This window comes from Notechis scutatus, chromosome 2 (assembly GCF_049901735.1).
Source record: "Notechis scutatus isolate UNSWTSFEM ecotype Mainland chromosome 2, rNotScu1.2, whole genome shotgun sequence".
NCBI lineage: Eukaryota > Metazoa > Chordata > Lepidosauria > Squamata > Elapidae > Notechis > Notechis scutatus.
In genome coordinates this window covers 119176462-119196509 of record NC_142010.1, presented here as the reverse complement: position 1 = coordinate 119196509, position 20048 = coordinate 119176462, and the positions used below count along the sequence as shown (strand labels likewise).

The 20048-nt window shown below is 36.1% G+C and overlaps 1 protein-coding gene across 1 annotated transcript in view; it reads left to right on the top strand.

Moving 5' to 3' along the window:
- Nucleotides 1-20048, top strand: part of NPLOC4 (NPL4 homolog, ubiquitin recognition factor) — a 50475-nt gene that overhangs the window by 21088 nt on the left and 9339 nt on the right. Inside the window, exons 9-12 of the mRNA XM_026675769.2 lie at nt 3768-3854; nt 5735-5806; nt 7270-7396; nt 11912-12072. Coding sequence (XP_026531554.1) covers nt 3768-3854; nt 5735-5806; nt 7270-7396; nt 11912-12072 — 447 coding nt within the window. The remainder of the gene's footprint in view (nt 1-3767; nt 3855-5734; nt 5807-7269; nt 7397-11911; nt 12073-20048) is intronic.

The window sequence follows — 20048 nt, the reverse complement described above, 5'->3', positions numbered from 1 at the left end:
ATAAATAATTGCTCTCCTATAATCTGAAAAAAATGTCTATGCATGCTTCTTTCTGTTTCTGCTGAAAATTATGCCTGCACAATTTTATATGGTTGAGGAAGATAGGTTGCCAAGCATGCATTGATCTGTAACAGATAAGGATTATTGCAAGTGTGGATGTTTTTAATCTAACACCATGCTGAGCTGAAAGCTTGAATGATAGGCTAAAGAACATTAGGTACATCAAACTGAGTCAGCAACAGGAATCTATTTCTTTCTATAAATTAGAATTTGTCCCTCACATTGGCAAGTCAGCCAGTCTCAGTTGTTAAGCAAGTCATACAACAATGGCAGAGCTTGATGTTGCTCCTTTGAGATCTTCATCAACAACATTTCTATTGCTATTGTTGATAAATTGTTGATAAAGATCTACTTTGAGATCTTCATCAACTTTTCTATTGCTATTGTTGATTGTTGACTCTTGTCCTAGCCAAAGTGTTGTCCGATCATCCACATACATGCAGAAGCCCTTGAAACAGCGCTGGCGAGGGGGCAGTATCTTGGCATTTTGAGTTTGTAAAGGGCGCCTCTCAATGGTTTATACAGCTCAATAAATTGGTAAACTTAGGGTGCCTTGGATTTTTTTCAAAACTGCAATTTCATGTTAAGTCATCAGGTGGCACTGTTCACTGAGTACTGAAGGGTGATTTAGATGGAGCAACAACTAGTTACAACTGTAGAGTTTATTATAATTGTTAGCAATCATAGTAAAGAGGAAACGTTAATGTAGACTTCTGCTCTAACTAGGTTTCCACATTTTAATCATGATCTGGAAATCAAGCCAATTATTCATCATTGCCATCAGTTTTAATTTTTCTTGAATTCTGGAATGTAAGCAGAAACTCAAAGGGAATTTGCTGATAGGCATAAGATACATGCAAAAGTCCAATTAAACAGAGAACTAAGTTACATTTCCTTCCATGCACCCACCCATCCATCACATTTCTGTGCCATCCATCTCACCAATTGACTTTACATAAATTAGGGTAAGTGAAAAAATTGTGGCTTCTCTGCCATATGTTGGACTTCAGAACAAATCCCTATCCCTGTGTCAGTAGCCCTACTTCCTGAAAGACCAAATAGAATTGGAAAGGTATAAACTGGAGGTATTTTTGAGAATAGAAGTGTTTTCCTTTCCTATTCCTTTTTTTAAAGAGACAATAAAGCATTACTACAGCCATTTCTTGTATTCTCCATTTTCTAAAATGGAAATCAAGTTCCATGACTTCGCATAATGTAAGGGCTTCTTTCCTCTAAGAAATAAGATGTGGGTTTTGCAAAAAGCAAAAGTAAGGTCCAAGAAAGTGGGCTTTTTTTGAGAAGAAACTAAGGAATGCTTACAAGATTACATAAGAAAAGAGAAATGTAACTTCACTCTGTTGTTGTGGACTTTTGGATATATCTCATGCATACATTCTCTTTGAGTTTCTTCCTATGTATAGAATTCTAGAAGCATTATAAAAGATGCTTATTATTAGGAAGAAACTAAGTAGAGTTTTGCAATCTTGGGATCAACAGTTTTGTAATGCAGACTGAGGTCACCCAGCTAGCTTTGTGCCTGAGGCAAGAATAGAATTCAGAAATTCCAGTGTCTTAACTACTACACCAACCTGGTTGTATACACAGATCCTTATATATGTGTTTGTGTGTGTGTGTGTATACACACAAACACACACACACACACACACACACACACACAAGCATGATGATGGCAAATGAGATTCTGCTGAAACGTCGCTACAACTTTAAAAGCACAACTATAATGATGTGGGAAAATACCCGAAGAGCTGAATACCATACATACATACATACATACATACATACATACATACATACATACATACATACATATGTTTTCTTAAGTTTTCGGGGGTACTTACATGTATGGTATTCAGCTTTGTTCGGGTATTTTCCCACGTCATTGTAGTTGTGCTTTTAAAGTTGTAGCAACGTTTCGGCAGAATCTCATCTGCCATCATCAGGCTTCTGTATTGTGTTCGTCTGTGAGTCAGACTTTTACAGTTGTTTCAGTTTTAAATTTGGGGCTAACGTACTGCTGTGCCAGAATGGTTTTTTCTTCACCCTGATTGGTTGGGAGTCTTGGTCTGTGTTTATTGGTCTTGGAGTTTGCTGTGTTCTGCTTGATTGGTGTTTCTAATATCTTCTGTCTGTTTTGTGGCTTTTTTTGTCTTGGTTGGCTGGCAACATTGTGTTCCTGTATTGGAGGCTTTTAGTGCAGCTTGGCTCCGAGTAAATGGACGGCTATCATTTATTAGGAAGCTAGGTTTCATCTGGGTGCCTGGTTGGGATGTGTTTGAGCTGGAGGTATCGGGTGAGTCTGTGCCCACGTTTGCCTGGCTTGTGGTGTGGAGATTTGTTTGTTTGTGAGTGCAGGCTTCCAGATAATTGACAGTCTGGTGGAGTCATCTCTTCTATTCATGCTTTCAAGTCTTTTTTCAATCTCTATGGCTTCTCTGATAATTCTGTAGCTGGGGTTTCTATAATGGCTAGGGTTTTGGTGCCATTGAAGTCGATGCTATGACCTGTGGCTTTCATGTGTTGGACTAGTGAGGAGGTGTGTTCCAGCTTTTTTACTGCATTTTTGTGTTCATCTAGGCGGGTACTTATTCTTCTGTTGGTCTGTCCAATGTATGTGGCAGGGCATGATGCACAGGGAACTTCATATATGCCTTGGTTTTCCAGGACAATTTTATCTTTGGGGTTTCTTAGGATGGCTGCTATTTTTCTGTCTGTTTTGAAGGCAGTTTTGAAACCATTCTGGCACAACAGTAGGCTAGTGGTTCCAACGCATTCTGACATATAGTGTCTTAATGCTTAGGTCAATGCTAAAGATTAAGGTGGGACAAGAAGCAATGGATGGAAACTAATCAATGAGAGAACCAGCCTATTCCTATCAGAACAATTAATCAGTGGAATTTCAGAGATTCTGGGTGCTCCATCACCAGAGGTTTTTAAACCATTTGTCTGAAATGGTATAGGACAGTGATGGTGAACCTTTTTGCTGTGGTGTGCCGAAAGCATGTGCATGCTGGCACCCACAATGCAGTGCACCCCGCCCCCCTGCTCATGCGTGCACAACATCCCCGTCCCGCCCCTTATCTGCACTGTGCATGTGTGCGCCTCCCAACCCATTTGAGGCCATTTTCGCTCTCCTGGAGGTTCAAGGGAAGCCTCTACAGCCTCAGGAGGCCGAAAAACAGGCCTTCCAGAAATACCAGAAGTGCCCGTTTTCAGCTTCTGGAGGGCCTCTGGAGCCCAGAGTAGGTTGTTTTTGCCCTCCCAGAGGCTCAAGGAAAGCCTCTGGAGGCCGAAAAACAGGCTTGTTTCGGCACTTCCGGTGCAGGTAAGTTTGGCTGGGGCTTGCGTGCCTGCACAAATGGTTCTTTTTCATAGGTTCGCCATGTATAGGGTCTCCTACTTGAGCAGTTTTGGACTAGAAGACCTCCTAAGTCCCTTCCAACTGTTATTCTGATTCTTGAAAGTAAATCTGATTTTATCAGGAAAGCATACATGTTCTAAACATTACATGAGTGCAGGTCTGTTATATGTATAAGTGAAACTTCTGGAAATGGGACAAAGTAGCTTGTCTGTTTTCATTCTCCTGATATCTCCTCATTATGGAAAATGTTATTTTCCCTTTCAGATGCTAACTTGTCTGCCTGTTAAAAGTTAGTTCTCTAATGCTGTTTGTTTTTTTTCAATTTTAGATTGGTACACAAAATAGTCTAGAGCTCCTGGAAGACCCAAAAGCAGAGATTGTGGATGAGATTGCTGCAAAACTTGGTCTAAGAAAGGTATCAAAATACATTTGAGTTGAAATGCTGAAGAAAATGTCTTTATACAAGTGAAGAAAACCTTACTAAGTACCAAATCATTTTGTTAATATGCAATTTATACAAACCATATTGCAATATAATTGTATTGCAGTTATGTAAAATAATATGTATTTGAAAGAAAATAAGTATTTTATATTCTGACAAACAAAAAATCCCTATCTGCTTAATGGAGGAAAAAAGGAAGAAATCCAAAAAAGAAATAAGTCTGCATTAATAAATAAATAAAACTACCCCATTATACTTAAATATAAAAGAAAATCATTTTTAAAGTTATGTACTGTTGAAAGTATATAATCATCATATTTCAGTTTTTAAACAACATATATGTTTAACTTTGACTTGTATTTTGATTTTCTTTATCTAAAGACTGCCAGTGATTTTTTTTTTAAATGTGGCACATCAGCTTTCAGATCAATAATTAATTTTCTTATATAGGTGGAGGTAATTTATATTGTTAATACCTGTTCCAGAGAAATAAAATAGATTTTATTTCCTGGAGCTTGGGCATTTATAATCCAGGGACACTAAATTACATGATGAAATATTAATTTGGATTTATGCAAACATCTTTATCCACACATGGAATTTTTCTTTTTGGCTATAAGTTTATTTTCTCATATTTGCCAACCTTTTGGGCTGGTAAATATGTTTGAGAGTGCTGTCAGTGTTGTCACAAAATGCCGGGAAGGGCTATGTCACAAAATAATATTTTCACACAAAACAAGTCAGCGTGTTTATAAAAAAGTAACAATTGAACAAGAATCCAAAGGTGAGACAAGTGGGAATGAGCTTAAAATAGAAAAGTCGCTCTTTTGATCACATAGCATTATTTATATATTTGGATTGAATAACATTCCAGTTGATCTTTTAGCAGTTTACAATTTTTTCTTTCAGTAATTAGAATTAAAATACTTGTATATAAGTTATAGTGAAGTAAAATATAATTCCAATAAACACCCATGAGCTCAATACTCATCAAACTCCTTTCAGTTTGGATCAGCCACATTTCCATTCCACCCACAGAAACTGTGTAGAAGAGCCATATTTTTTACCATTCCCTCAAGCACCAATAGGGATGGACTATCCTTACCTGTAGGCAGGGGTCCCCAAACCCCAGTCCATAGACTGACACCAGGTCATGGCATGCCAGAAACTGGTCCACACAAACAACCAAAGCCCCATCCATGGGAACCAGCATGCAAAACCATCCCTCTCCGGTCCGCGGAACCGGTCCCTGGTGCCCAAAAGATTGGGGGCGGCTGCTCTAGGGATAATGTTCTGTAGAAGAGGAAGCCATAACAGAGGGCGCTCTTGACAATATTTTCTCAAACGTGGGACCCATAACGTGCTTTTCCTCGCAGATCTTCACCTGTTGATCAGATTCCATAAGCAGGCAGTCTTGAAAGATGCACAGCTGCTAATCCAGAAAGATCTGAATGAAAAGATTTGATGTTGCTTTTTAGATTAACTAATATAAAAATTGAATCTTGAGAGCAGCTCTGTGAACTGCTCTTGATTTTACTGTGTAAATCATAGAAGTCTAAATATCCTTTTTTTTTTTTTAATAAGGAGGGTGAAAAGTAGGAACCCTGTAGAAGTCATCAGATCTTTTCATAAGGGAGCCTAAAACTGCAGGTCTTACCAGCTGGCACTATAAAATGTATTCAAATGAGGTCTGCAATGCTAGCGAAATATTTTTCCCCCCAGACAGCTGTGAAGCATATTTTCCCTAAGGGATTTATATAACGAGGCCATATTGTACTAACTAGTATGGGCAACATTTTTAAATAAAACAAGACAGAAAAATAAATATATATGTATATGTATTGTGTTTTAAGGTTGGCTGGATATTCACAGATCTGGTTTCAGAGGACACACGGAAGGGGACTGTTCGCTACAGCCGAAACAAAGTAAGAATTTTTTCCTCTTTAATTTGCTTCTGGTTTTAAGCAAATATTGCATCATTTATATACATAATTCATAGGAACGGGAGTTCAAAAGGAATCCTGTGATGGATATGTAGGATTTTTATACAGAAGGAATATGTAGCACATTTTAATACTATATCTCACAACATATTTCCCTTTCCCTTCAATAAAAAGCTAAAGTCTCATTTGAATTGGAATTTGTTCCTGGCAACAATCTGCACAGCTCCATATAGTTTTCTTGGCAAAAAAATATAGAAATGGTTTACTTTTTTCCAAGGTGGCTTTTTGTGACTTCTGGTCTGTAGCCCTGCATGTCTTCCATCAAAATAGTAACCAGGCCTGAAGCCATTTAGCTTCTGAACACTGACAAGGTGAGCTGAATCCTGTCACCCGCTGAGACTTTTTTAAAACAAAACTTCCCTAGCAGTCATCTTGCTTGTAGTGTATTTTTTTAAAAAAAGATTTCTTTTCTGTGAAAATAACATATCATTATACCATATCTCTAAAATGCATTTGGTTAAACTATAATATTTGCCAAGAAATTTGGTTGTACAATTATGACAACAGCTTACATACTCTATCACCTAAAAGTAAACTGAATATCTAATAACTGAATGTTCCCCACATTTATTCCAGTCCTTTTATGCTAATCAGTTTTCCGGTTTTTTTTCTCCTAATTTCAACCCTTCCAATATCTTCTATAATATTTTAATAAATATCTTAGCTGGACATTATTTTGAGATCAGAACTGAACAGAAAAGTTTAACAATTTCTATCACTCTTTTTCCACCTTGATAAAGTTAAAATATATAGACCAAGTCTAAAACTAAGTCTAAAGCTGATAACATCTTACCACTGAGACACTACCAAATACCAGAGAGATCAAAATTTATTATAGTTTTATTTGTATAGAGGTATATTGGTTCCTTGGGAAGTCAGGCAGTATGAAAACCTTAGGAATAGCCCATATTAATTGTTCGCAGTTTTGTAAAAATGTTAGGTCATTTAAGTATACATGGTGGTAAAGACAGGTTGAAAGGTTGCTGGTAGAAAGGGTAAATATTTAAAATTGGTCCTAAATGTTCTGAACTAGAAATCAAATAGATAAACATGATTTCTTTTTCATTTTCAAATCTAATTTCCCAATTCATTTCCCTAAAGTGCTTGCTTAAATTATCTATTATACAAAGCCCAGATTCTGCTTATAATTTCTCATATCAAGGAATACCAAATACCCTAATCTCAATTATTCTTCTGTTCTGTCAGAAAACATCATAAGGGTAAAGTAATGAAAACGCACAGCTTTGAGAATCACCTGATAACTGGCTAATCTTTTTCCAGGATGATAATCTATGCTTGATATTAATTTATAGTTTTTAAAAAATAAATCTTGTTAGGTTTCCTTAAAAACACTCACATGTGTGTTGTCTTTTCCTCCTCTTTAGGATACCTATTTCCTTAGTGCAGAAGAATGCATTACAGCTGGGCATTTTCAGAACCAGCAGCCAAACATATGCCGCTTGTCTCCAGATGGACATTTTGGATCTAAGTTTGTGACTGTTGTGGCTACAGGTAACAATAAAATACTGTAGTTATTCTCCTTAACCTGAACAGTTCTTGTCTATCTTCCTCCCCGAGGTAAAAAGCAAGGTTTTTCAGATACCAGAAATGTTCAGAATCAAACACAATATATTTTGCTCTACATTCTGACTTTTCTGCTTACAAAAATGTCAGAGTATATGCTTAGGCATGTTGGATGGCAAAACAGAAGCAGGATTTTTCAGTAATAGTTTCTTAGCTATAGAATTAGTTCTATAAAGAAGTTCACCTGCTGTCTATTCTGTTATTTTTAGTGCAAGGCAAATAATTTTTTATTCCTGTAGGCCTTTTTAATCTGTTTATATTACTGCTGCATATGGCCTATTTTAGTAGTTTTATTCCCGCTGCGTTTAACTACTATTTCAGTCAACCATTTTATTATATTTTTACATGGGTATTTTGGATATTGGCAACTTAACACTATTTAGAAATATGTAAATATAGGAAAGTTGCCAGGGTACATGAATTGGTGATTGATTTCAGATGTCACTTTCAACTTTTTTTTGCCTTCTTATAACACAGATTCTTTTCTACTAGTTTATGTTGCTATAACTCATATTGTTTAAGCTGGCAAGCTGTACTGTAATTATATTAAAATTTATTCCTTGCTAAATATTTTTCATCCAAGTATCTTTAGTTCTAAATCCACAATCTAGTCTCTTACAATTTTCAAATACAGGGCGTCCTTGACTTACAACCACAATTGAGCCCAACATTTCTGTTATAGAGACATTTCTTAAATAAGTTTTACCCCATTTTATAACATTTCTTGCCACCGTTGTTAAGTGAATCACTGAAATTGTTAAGTTAGTAACCCGGTTGTTAAGTGAATCTGGCTTCCCCATTGACTTTGCTTGTGAGGTCACAAAGACACAGCAACTGTCATAAATATGAACCAGTTACCAAGCATCTGAATTTTAATCATATGACCATAGGGATGCTGCCCAGGTTGTAATTGTGAAAAATGGTCATTAACTTTATTCAGTGCCATTTTAACTTTGAATGGTCATAAATGAACTGTTGTAAAGTCAAGGACTACCTTTACAGCCATGGATCCTAATGTGCTCCTGCATCTGTAGAAGAAAATTAACTTCACCCAACTGTAGTCCCTATCACTTTTATTTTGACCAATTACATGCATTTTTCCTCCCCCCCCCCAAACAAAGAATCCATAAGAATATGTTTTCAAAATTAGAACTGCAGAGCCAAAAAGAATAGGTGAACCCTATTATTTGGCTAAAGCTTTTTTTTCCACAAAAAAAATCCATACATATACATGTCTGATTGGTAATTTCATAGCTTCTTAAAATGTCATGGTCTGCAGGTACTTAATATTTCATTTAATTTCGTAGTTGATACCATTGAAATGATAGAAACACACATTTACAATTTATGCAGTAAAACATTCACTGAGTGGGCTTCAATTAGTTAATTGATTATATTAATTACTTTTGTTCTGTTTTGGTTGCTCTCTCTAAGAAAACCCAACAGCAAAATTTTGATTTAAATCTTAAATGAGTATACCAAAGATGATTTTTCAAAAGGCAACTGCATTTTGTTTTTATCTGAAAATGTTTTGCTTCTTATCCAAGAAGCTTCTTCAGTACTGACTGCCAGAACTGAAGTCAGAACTGAGGAAACTTCTTGTTTTCTTTAAGAAAAAACAAAATCCAGTTCCTTTTGAAAAAGCACTTTTGGGACAACCATGACCTGGATGACTGACATTCTCCAAAGAATACTCTTACATAAATACTCTTTAACGAGTAGCAGCTATTCCAGCTGCTAACCGGAGGAAAGCTGTAATGGCTTCTACATTAGTAATACATGCGTTGTGATCATTCAAAGATGCTCAGAAAAATAGAACAGAAATAATAGAAGGATGTAATAGAAAGTCACATTTGAGTTTCTTTGTGATTTGCTTGCTCTAGCTCAAGTCTTTCTATCCTTCTCCCACAAATTGAGATTTAGATAGAAGAGGATGATAATATGGTATTTTTGTGGATTTTTCCCCCCTCATGATGCTTGGTTTTCTCTGAGGCCAATTCACAAGATTCTTTTTAATTAATGAACTGTTATATAATGTGCTTCCTAAAACATAGTAATCCATGTCATTAGATTACTTGCTTGTCAGCAGCTGAATAGAAACCTCAGGGCTACCACTGCACTTTCACCATTATTTGAAATTAATTAAGTGAAATACTTAGTGATATTTTAGATTTTGCTTATCTTAATTTTTTTAAAAAGTTAATTTTGGACTTCTGCAGATGCCTCAACACCTGTTGGTGTTGTTTTGCAGTTTCCTTTGTAGAGTGACATCATTATAGAGTAATTTACTCCAAAGGCTGTATTTGTCTTATATGTCCAATGCAAAATTGTCTTTTAAGAATATTACAAATGATCTCTTTGTATAAAATGGTAGTAGACAAATTGGATAACACCGGAATCTTTGACTCTGTGTTTACCTCATTGTATTAAATATTAAAGTTTATTACTACTATGCTTTTTAAAAACTAAGCTGCACTTAACATGTGCTGCATTCATTCACTTTTTTAGCAATAGACAGATGGAGATAAGGTTGAGAAGAATGAGCAACTTTCTACAGCTGGTGTTTGCACAGATGATATAATCAGCACTGTTTATTTGAGTAGGATAAGTGGCAGCAGCTTATATTTTAGAGACAGGCTTCTAAAAAAACCTGAGCTCTTGTAAATAGGATGCAATTTTCAGAGACAACAAAAACATTAGGAAATTTTCATTCAACACATTGAGTTCATGACAGAACTGCTCCTGTCAGCAGAATTAAAAGATGAATTCTTTCCCCTGGACATCTTTAAATCTGAGTATAGGACCTGATTTTAAGAATGGAAAGAGAGAGGAGGAGGAGGAGAAGCAATTCCTGTGTTATAAGTAGATTACCACTTGACAGTCAATTATGCCCATTTACGTATAAGCTTCATGAATGTAAAGTCACTGTCTTAAAATTGATATTGTAGAGGAAACTTTTAATATGAAATGAATTATATTTCAAAAAGCAGTTTTGTAACATCTGCCTTCGATTTCTAACTCGGCAAAAGCTCACCAAAATTAAAACACAAGTAAATATAGGAAAATTATGTCAACCTAAAGAATTCTGCTTTTCGGTGGAATGATTTAACTTGCTATCCAAAGTTTTGAACATTTAGGAAGAATTTGTACAGAAAAATGAATCATTGAGGGGGGTTGTGGTAAATGACTACATGGTTTTATTTATTATTTAAAACTTTTATGTAGACTAGATATTTTTAAGTTTAGTGTTGTCAGGCAGACACTCTTGAGAATAGGGTGGTACAAGCAACGATAGGGGCAACACATTATGGGAATATGATCCTGCTGCTTTGCAAGCTGTACTGGTTGCCAGCTTGCTTCTGGGGGCAATTCAGGATGCTAGTTATCGCTTTAAAACCCTTCCTGGCATAGAGCCTACTATCTCAGAGATTTCCAGTTGCTTCTGCCCATCTGGTTTGGTCCAGCAGAGTGGTGTGCTCTGAGTCTCATCAATTAAAAAATACATTGTTACAGAAAGCCAGCCTTCTTGGTTGCAATTTCTGCCCTGCACCATGATCTGCCCCCAGACATTTGTGTGGCTCCTGCCCTTATGTCTATCAGGAAATTACTGAAGATCTGATTGTTCTCCCAGGCTTTGAATATAGATGATTATGGAGTCTCTTTTTAGTTTGGGATTAGTTTTGGTTTGTTTGTTTGTTTGTTTGTTTGTTGTGCTTTGCTCTTTTGGACGTTTGTATTTGAATAAGTTGGTTTTTAGTTGCCAGCTATTTAAAATTAAATTTTGGGAGTTGGGTGACAAATAAATAATAAAGACTATTATAAAGAATAAAAGTAGAAATGACAGCAATGAGGACTGCTAGGATTGAAGTCACTAAGTGTTGTAGTCAAGTGGCATTGCATTTTATGGCACATTACTTAGTGAAATTCCAGTTGCAATTACTGTCATTAAGCAAGGACTACCTGTAATGTTTATAAATGCCCATTTGATCTTAGATAAGGTACTGTGAGCAGGTTATAGGAGAAAAATTGGGAAGGACACAATGCTCCGTTCTACCTTTATAAAAATCAACTTCACAGAAAAAAAAAGGAATCGGTTTATTTAATCTTTCAGAAATGATGTAAACATGATATATGATGCTCTGTGCATTATTGTCTAATAAACAACGTATCTTTTTTTAAAATCCCCTATATGTGGTCCTTTAGATAGTGTTAAAGGATAGTGCTATCCTTTAGATAGTGCTATATCATTCATCATTTGAAAACTTTTAAGCCCAGAGTCTAGAAAAAGTCTGTTCTGTCGGGGCAATAAACTCTGAATTGATGCTGAATTTCTTAATGAAATAACATGTTCTTCATAAAATCAGTGATAGCCCATCTAGCAGCTTGAGGCGTGTTCTATCGTAACTCTGTCAAACCTCTCTTCTTAAAATATCTCTGTTTCAGGGGGTCCCGACAACCAAGTCCACTTTGAGGGCTACCAAGTATCCAATCAGTGCATGGCTCTAGTGCGTGATGAATGTTTGTTGCCATGCCGTGATGCTCCAGAACTCGGCTATGCAAAGGAATCCAGCAGTGAACAATATGTGCCTGATGTCTTCTATAAGGTAAATATTCATAACTTACATCTCTGTTAACATATGACTTCTGTGAAGACCAGTAAAGATACATAGTTTATCTGTAGTTTTCAGAGTCTTACAAGCCATAGATGATTTCATTTACTTATGATCTGGAGAGAAGGAGTAGCTTGAATCAGGAGGGTTTCATAAGTATATGGGATCTGGTCCAACTCATAGCTTACAACCTTGTGCTTTTTTATTTTTGTTTTTATTAGCAAAACAAGGCAAGTTCTTAGTTTTGCTTTCATTCATGTAAAGTACTGTATTTCAAGCAGTTCTTCATTAAAGGAAGTTTACTTTCCCCCATTCTGCTACTTCCTATCCTTTTTTATAAGTAGGGTAAGGTCCTTGTGGTGGTAAACATGAAAACAAGAACTAGGGTTGACATTAGCAGTTTTCCAATATCTAAGGGGCTGCCACTAAGAAGAGGTGTATGTCAGCCTATTCACCAAAGCACCAGAGGGCAGGATAAGAAGCAATGGGTTGAAACTAAGCAAGGAGAGAAGCAACCTAGAACTAAGAAGAAATTTCTTGACAGTTAGAACAATTAATCAATGGAACAACTTACTTCCAAAAGTTGTGCCTGCGCCAACACTGGAGGTTTTTAAGAAGATACTAGACAACCCTTTTGTCTGAAATGATATAGAGTTTCCTGCTTGAGTAAGGGTTGGACTGGAAGACCTCCAAGATCTCTCCCCACTCCATTATTTTGTTAGTCATAAAACATAAGCCTGTTTTATGGGCACTCAGCCGTGCATGCTAAAGGTTCTTTTCTTCTAAATAAGTATATGTTTGCGGTCTGTAATTTTGGTGAAATGCCTGCAGTGCTGTTTCTATATTTCTTTCTTACTTAGAATTAAGTAAGGAGTTAATTACACTAGCTGATATTCTTTCTTGGGTGATGTTTTTTCTCTTTAGCCTTTTTGGGAAGCCATTTCTGCCAGAAAGGCATGTCTCTTCCTATTCCTCTTTTTTCTTCAGTGGTTTTGGGACCACTACCAATTCTGATTCTGGCTTTCCCGGAACCAAGAAACCTTCAAAGTTAGTGCTGCCTACAATCCAATTTTTTTTGTTGTTGCCAGCTATCCTCCTCCTTTCCAGAAGTCTCTCTTTCAGTGTCTGGCTCTTCTGCCTTTTGCCCTCAATGTTATTTTTTAAAATTCTAGATATAAATTGTTTTTGTATATTTTTCCACTCCAAACCAGATTTCTGCTAATTAGTGATATAGTTTTGAATACTTTTGCTTATTGGCTTTACATCCATGAAGAGATGAATGCCTATTAAATCTTTGGTTTTTATGTATTTTTCAGTTGGATTAAAATACTTCACGTTTTTAATTCATTAAATTTGCTTTTAAGATATTGTGTCAAATACCTCAGCTTGTATATTTTACTCCCAACATGATCTTTCTCTTATATGAATGACCTTAAGGTAAGCATAGGACCAGCCTCTCAGAATTTAAAAAGAATCTATGTTGATATATAGCCACTAATCCTATCAGTGCTAACTAGTACTAATAAATCCATAGGATGCCATTTTTTTTTCTCCAGTTCAGCAGCTCTTCTGGCTTTCTTCTGTTCTGGTTTTAGAATTCCACCTAATCACCTCCATGCTTTCAAAGATGACATTACTGATTTATCTCCTCCCTACAGTAGCATAAACTGTCTCTGTTATTATTTGTACAGTGCATATCAGAGTTGGGTTTCTTAATCTTGGAGAACCATCAGTCTTGTGGATAGTAGCTCTGTCAAGAGGCAGTTTTGTGCTGTTAACATTCTATAGACTAGGACACTGGGCTGTATCTAACAAAATGAAATTCAATGTAGAGAAAAGTAAAGTCCTACACTTAGGCAAGAAAAACCAAAAGTACACATATAGACTGGGTGAAACCAGGCTCAATAGCAGTAACTGTGAGAGGCATCTTGGAGCCTTAGTGGACAACCAGCTAAATATGAGCCAGCAGTGTGCAGCAGCAGCAGCCAAAAAAGCTAAATTGTATTAACAGAGGGATACAATCAAGATCAAGGGAGGTACTAATACCACTCTATAAAGCCTTAGTAAGACCACACCTAGAGTACTGCATTCAGTTTTGTTCACATTATAAAAAAGATGCTGAGACTCTAGAAATAGTACAGAGAAGAGCAACCAGGATGATTAGGGGACTGGAGGCTAAAACATACAACGAACAGTTGCAGGAACTGGGCTTGGCTAGTCTAGTAAAGAGAAGGACATGATAGCGGTCTTCCAATATTTGAGGGGCTGCCACAGAGAGGAAGGGGTCAATCTATTTTCTAAAGCGCCTGTAGGCCAGACAAGGAATAATGGATGGAAACTGAACAAGGAGAGATTTAACCTGGAAATAAGGAGAAACTTTCTGACAGTGAGAACAATCAACCGATGGAACAGCTTGCCCTCAGAAGTTGTGGGAGCGCCATCACCTGAGACTTTCAAGAAGAGATTGGACTCCCATCTGTCAGAAATGGTGTAGGGTCTCCTGCTTGGGCAGGGGGGTTGGACTAGATGACCTACAAGTTCCCTTCCAATTCTGATTATCTGTTATCTGTTATGTCAGATCCAGAGCAAAAACTCTAAAAGTGGAAGTTGAGAGGTCAAGTGAAGGACAGAATAGTTAGCTATGTGATTGAAGAAAAATTGGAGCCTGCATAGTCCCATCCACTGCTTACAAATAGTACAACCATATCTACGGAAATACATGTTTGCAATATTTTCTTGTATAAGATCAATTTTTCCTTTTGTAATAATGTCCCATCACTTTCCAGAGCCAGCTCAACTTCAGCATGAAGTATGTAGTGCTCCCCATCATGCCTCCTAGCAAGCTCCCAGAATTAACAATGCCACTTGTATTTGGTAGTTGCAGCCGGCCCTCAGCTGACTTTAAATCCCCAACTAATGTTTGTTTGGGATTTTTTTCTCCCCTTGGCCCAATTATGCTTAGATGAGATGTTCACTGAAGCAAAATGATGCAGCAATAAAAGCTGCAGGTTTCTCACAGCCAGCCAGAATAGTTTTCTGGTACATGTGGAATATGCTTATAAGGTACCTGGTGAGAAGCATGAATTGCAACAAAGTGCAAAATAATAAAATGCAAAACAAGGATTTAAAAAGCCTCTGAGGCTGAGAGTGAGGTGTGGGTGGTCAATGTGAAGAGGGGAAGCTATGCCAAGAAAAGGCCTTTATATATCCATAAAATAGGACCCTAATGGAGATAAAGGCAATATTCCTAGTCTGTTAACGCAGACAGGTTGCATTTTTTTCTTACCACAGCAATACAATTCTTAATTCTTATGGTTCATATGATACCTATATAGAATTTTTTGCAGTGCTGTATTTTCTAAAGCAGCAAATCTTTAATCCATTCTTTAAAAACAAAGAAGCTTGGTAATCTAAATATTTTTATTAGAGCAATGCTTTCTTCATATTTTTCAAAGTTTATCCAAAATTGTCAATGTTTGATGAGTTTGATAACTAATATGCATCTGGTTTTAATATACAAACATTTTTGATAGTGCAGTAGAAATAGCATCACTCCAGAAAGAGAATTAATGTCCTTAATTGCCAATTTCATTTATACTTTTGTCAAGAAGTTGGAAAACCAATCAAATACAGATGTAATGTTAGTCTGTAACATGGATTATTTCAATTTATATAATGAATCTTTAATTATAGATCGGGCTAATTGTGAGATTGCAGACTTCTGTTGCGATCACCAAGATACTCTTGTTTTTAAAGCATTTAAATATAAATCTTAAAGTGTAGTAAAACAAGGTTTCTTTCAATAAATGTTATCTTGCTTAATTAATCTGACTAGTGATAGATAATTTACACTTTTAATCCCTACTCTCCAGGGGAATATTTTTATAGTTTTATATCACTAACGATACATATTGGGCAGAATTTATACACTGCTGAACATAGGACTTAGACATGCGAAAACTGCACCAGTTTGGAGAAAACACAAAAATGAAAATTTTGAAGGGAAACTAATGCTTGTTTTAAGCCCCTAACTTGATCACAAGCCCTTTGCTTCAATATAAATCTAAAAAGTTAGTAAATAATAATAATCAGGAGCTGTTTCCGACCTTCACATCAGTGACACACAATGCCAAACCATTTATTGTTGAAGATTAAGGAACATATTTTGATTCCAGGTTGAAGATTTAAATAAGAGAGATGGGACTAAGCTAATTGAAGTACTTAGATTAAATTATTCATTGGGATGAAGGTCTTCTGGGAGATTCAGATTTTTGTCTCTTGGGAGATTTCTCCGAGGCACACCACAAGTGCTCTTCTATAAAATAATGAAAGATTTGTGCCTGAGAGCTTTGAAGAGCAGTATATATGGGTAGCATTCCCAAAAAAGAGCTTTTAGAAATTTATTGGACATGCCCCAAGAAGCCAATGTTTGTGTAATGTGGAGTACATTTATCTCTCAATGTTAACAGCAGTTTAAATACAACAGAAGCTATTGAACCTCTATGTTGTCTAACTGGGTAGAAGAACAGATGGTTTGAAAGCTCCCATGATCAGAAAAAATGTGATATATGTCAAACTAGATAGATTTGAAGTAGTGCCTGTACAAACCCTGTGCCTTGCATGAGGTATGTGGTCTGAGTCTCTTATTTCTTTATGTTAGAAATGGAGTTGCTGAGTTGGTATTGTTGCTTACAAAAAAGCACATATTCGGGTTCAAGTTACATGGCTGAGAAAAATTGCTGAAAATATAAGCTGTAGGGCCTCAGTGAGTGAAGAGAAGTTTTAAAGTGAAAATAGTAAACCTCTTTTTCAAGTCACCCTTGTGTGGTGTGCTTCTGGAACTTGGCTGGGAATTGTTGCTTTTTTGACAGCCTTTTACTGATCTTGCCAGTTCTTCTGAGAACAAATCAATAATCTGTGTCTTAAATACGATAAACATAGGAAATGCAGGAGCCCCAGGCTTGCTCTGATTCTATAAAATGGGGCATTTTTCCCTAGCAGTACCTTTAGGTTTTTTGCCAGTCTTTATCTTAGCTTTTTAAAAATCAAGAAAAATTGACAGCAAGGCTGTTGACTGAATTTTGACACAGACTCAGTTAACATAGAGAGATAAAAGCTTACCCTAGTTTAAAAACAGGAATAAATATTCTAAATAGCTATTTTCTCTGTACCAGTTGATCAAGGAAATAGCCCCTGAAATACTATAGGCTGAGGTGCTATAACAATAACATCTATGTAGTGCAACAGGTAGTCCTCACTTAGCAACCACAATTGAGATTGGTCATATACTCACTAAACAGAAAAATCAAGTGACCACAACTTTTAAGATTTTATTTCCATCTTCCATATTAAATCTGCTTGTCACAAGCTGGTTGTAAAATTGGCAAATGGCAATCACATGATAGGGATGCTGTGGACAATCATAGATGCAACAGCAGTTGTGAATTATGCAAATGACAATCAGATGAATGTAGGACACTGTAACAGATGTAAATGTGAGGAATGGTTGCAAAATTATTTTTTACCACCATCGTAATTTTAAATAGTCACTGCACGAGGCACTCAGTAAGCGAGGACTAAAGTAGCACCTGAGTGCTGAGCCTTCTTTCCTTTTTCAGTTGTGTGATGTGCAAGCAGAGTCTTCATGAATTTGTCTAAAAACAGGAATCATATAAGATTAACAGTTTAAGTAAACAGTCTACTTTCAGTAATAGGAAAAAGAAGTTTCCTTTCTATCAATCTGAAATTATCACTGGATATTTCCTTGAGTTGTGGGAGAAGGATCCTATATAATAGGCAAAATCATCTTATATACAAACCTATACTTCGTTGCTGTCTAACATACATTGCCATTAGTTACAACATAATGAAATGAAATTATTGGAAGCCCTGAATGGGGAATTCATTTAAAACTTTGTATATATTTCAGTTTGAAATTTACGATGAACCATCTTTGATTTATGTGATTCTAAGTATTTGAATACCTTTAGTTAATTTATGAAGTTTAAATTTCCACTGTCTAATTGACATTTTATTGGGCTCCTTTGTGAGAGTTCAGCTGTGTTGCACTCTTGAAGTTGGTTCCAGTCCCAGACTTATTTCAGGGATGGCTCAACATTCCATCAAATATCTCATGCCTCCAAAATCCAAAAGGCACCTGAATTTTATGGATCCTTTGAAGCCTTCAAAGTAGCTAAAGTTTACTGCTTTTGCAGGACTCGGTTTTCTTATCGACTTCAAAAGAATAGCTGTGATCTTGGCATTAGTGAAAAGATATCACTCATCTTTGCAGTGAGCAAAGATTTTTATTGATGTTCTGATGTTTAAGTACTTAGGGTTAATAAAGAACGACAGTTGATGACATTGTTTTTGCAAGGAGATCTTTGCCTGTCCTACAGTTTTCTCTTTTCAGAAACAAACTGGGTAAGGTTTTTGCAGTTCTGCTGTTGGTTCAGCCTGCATTTCTTCAGGCCATTGTATGCTGGCCTGAAAAAATGCCAGTTACTAAATTTTAGTTTCCGCATGAAGTCATGTGCATAAGGTTTCATTCCATCATGTAATTTCAGTGGCGGTGGGATATTTTTGTTTAAATGGGTTTCTTAACTCTTGTTTTAAATAATACTCTTGGTCTTACTGAATGATGAATGCTTTGTATGTAGAATGAATTATTACGCCTGAAGATAAAGGCTAGGTGAGATGTCAAATACAGAGCTTAGTTGCAAAAATTATTAAAGATGCTCAAGATTCTTCTGGTTCAGCAAATTTTGTAGTACATGTCCATCACCTGGATATAGGTAGCTATAGCCATATAGCTACTTTAAAACCAATGCGGGGGTGGGGTAAGGTCAGTGGACTAGAACTCACAGTCTTGAACTTTGAGTGACATCCTTTAAGATATTTGAAAACTGTTTATTTGAAACATTTCCAATTCCTTTGGGCTCTCTTTATAGGCATTATATCCTGTCCTGTCCTAGTTTTCTTCACTGCCCTTCCCTGGCTCTGTTTTAGTTTCTCTGAATTTTCCTTAAAATATGTCCAGAACTGAATGCAATACTAGATGTGGAGTCAGACTAAAGTAGAATAACAAGAATTTGGAATGCATACATTTTTTGATGCAGCATAAATTGCATTTGCCTTTCATTGCAGTCACACCACATAGTGCTCATATTCAGTTGGCTCCAAGTGCTGTAATTGAAATAGTAGTTTTCCTACAGTGCTTTTCTATTTAGATGAATCAGTTCATTGCTTATTTGGAATTGACAAGAATTCTATTTTCAAGCCAAATAAGTATTTTAAAAAATAACCTAATCGGGAACCAGATCTTGCCTTACTGTTAAATATGTATTTAATTAACATGGAGATGCATCTTCATGCCGTCCTTTACATGGTATTCCATACTGCTCATAAATGGGAAGCATCATAATTACTACCAAATTAGCAAAGAAAATAGTATTTTCCTTTTGGTTGCTGTATTTGACGTTTACTGTACTAAATATACTTAAAATAATTAGCAAGGGATTAGATGTTGTTTCTTCATCTTGTGATTCTGGGTTTATTTACTACATTTTCTATTATTATTTTATGCCAGAGAGGACAAAGATTTTGTTTGACAGCTATTCAGCCATTTTTTTTCACTTTGATTTCAGATATGTACTCTGTCTTTTTTTTAAAGATATGAAGGTGAACAGGTGTTAGGAAAATGTTTCTGCATATTAGAACTTGATTGGACTTAAAGATGTATTCCAGATTGGCAAATTATATGGGTGGCATGGCAAATTCTCCCTTGCATAAGCTAGCCCATAGATTGGTTTCACTGAATTTGTTTTTTGTCTTTATGTGGAAAAAGCACTCTTGTTGGATAATTGCTCATGGCTGCTGGCTTGATATTCTCAGTAATACAGGGAGCATTCCTAAAATAAAAATGATTTTTGTCTAAAATATTATGCTTACTATCATTGGTGTGTGTGGGA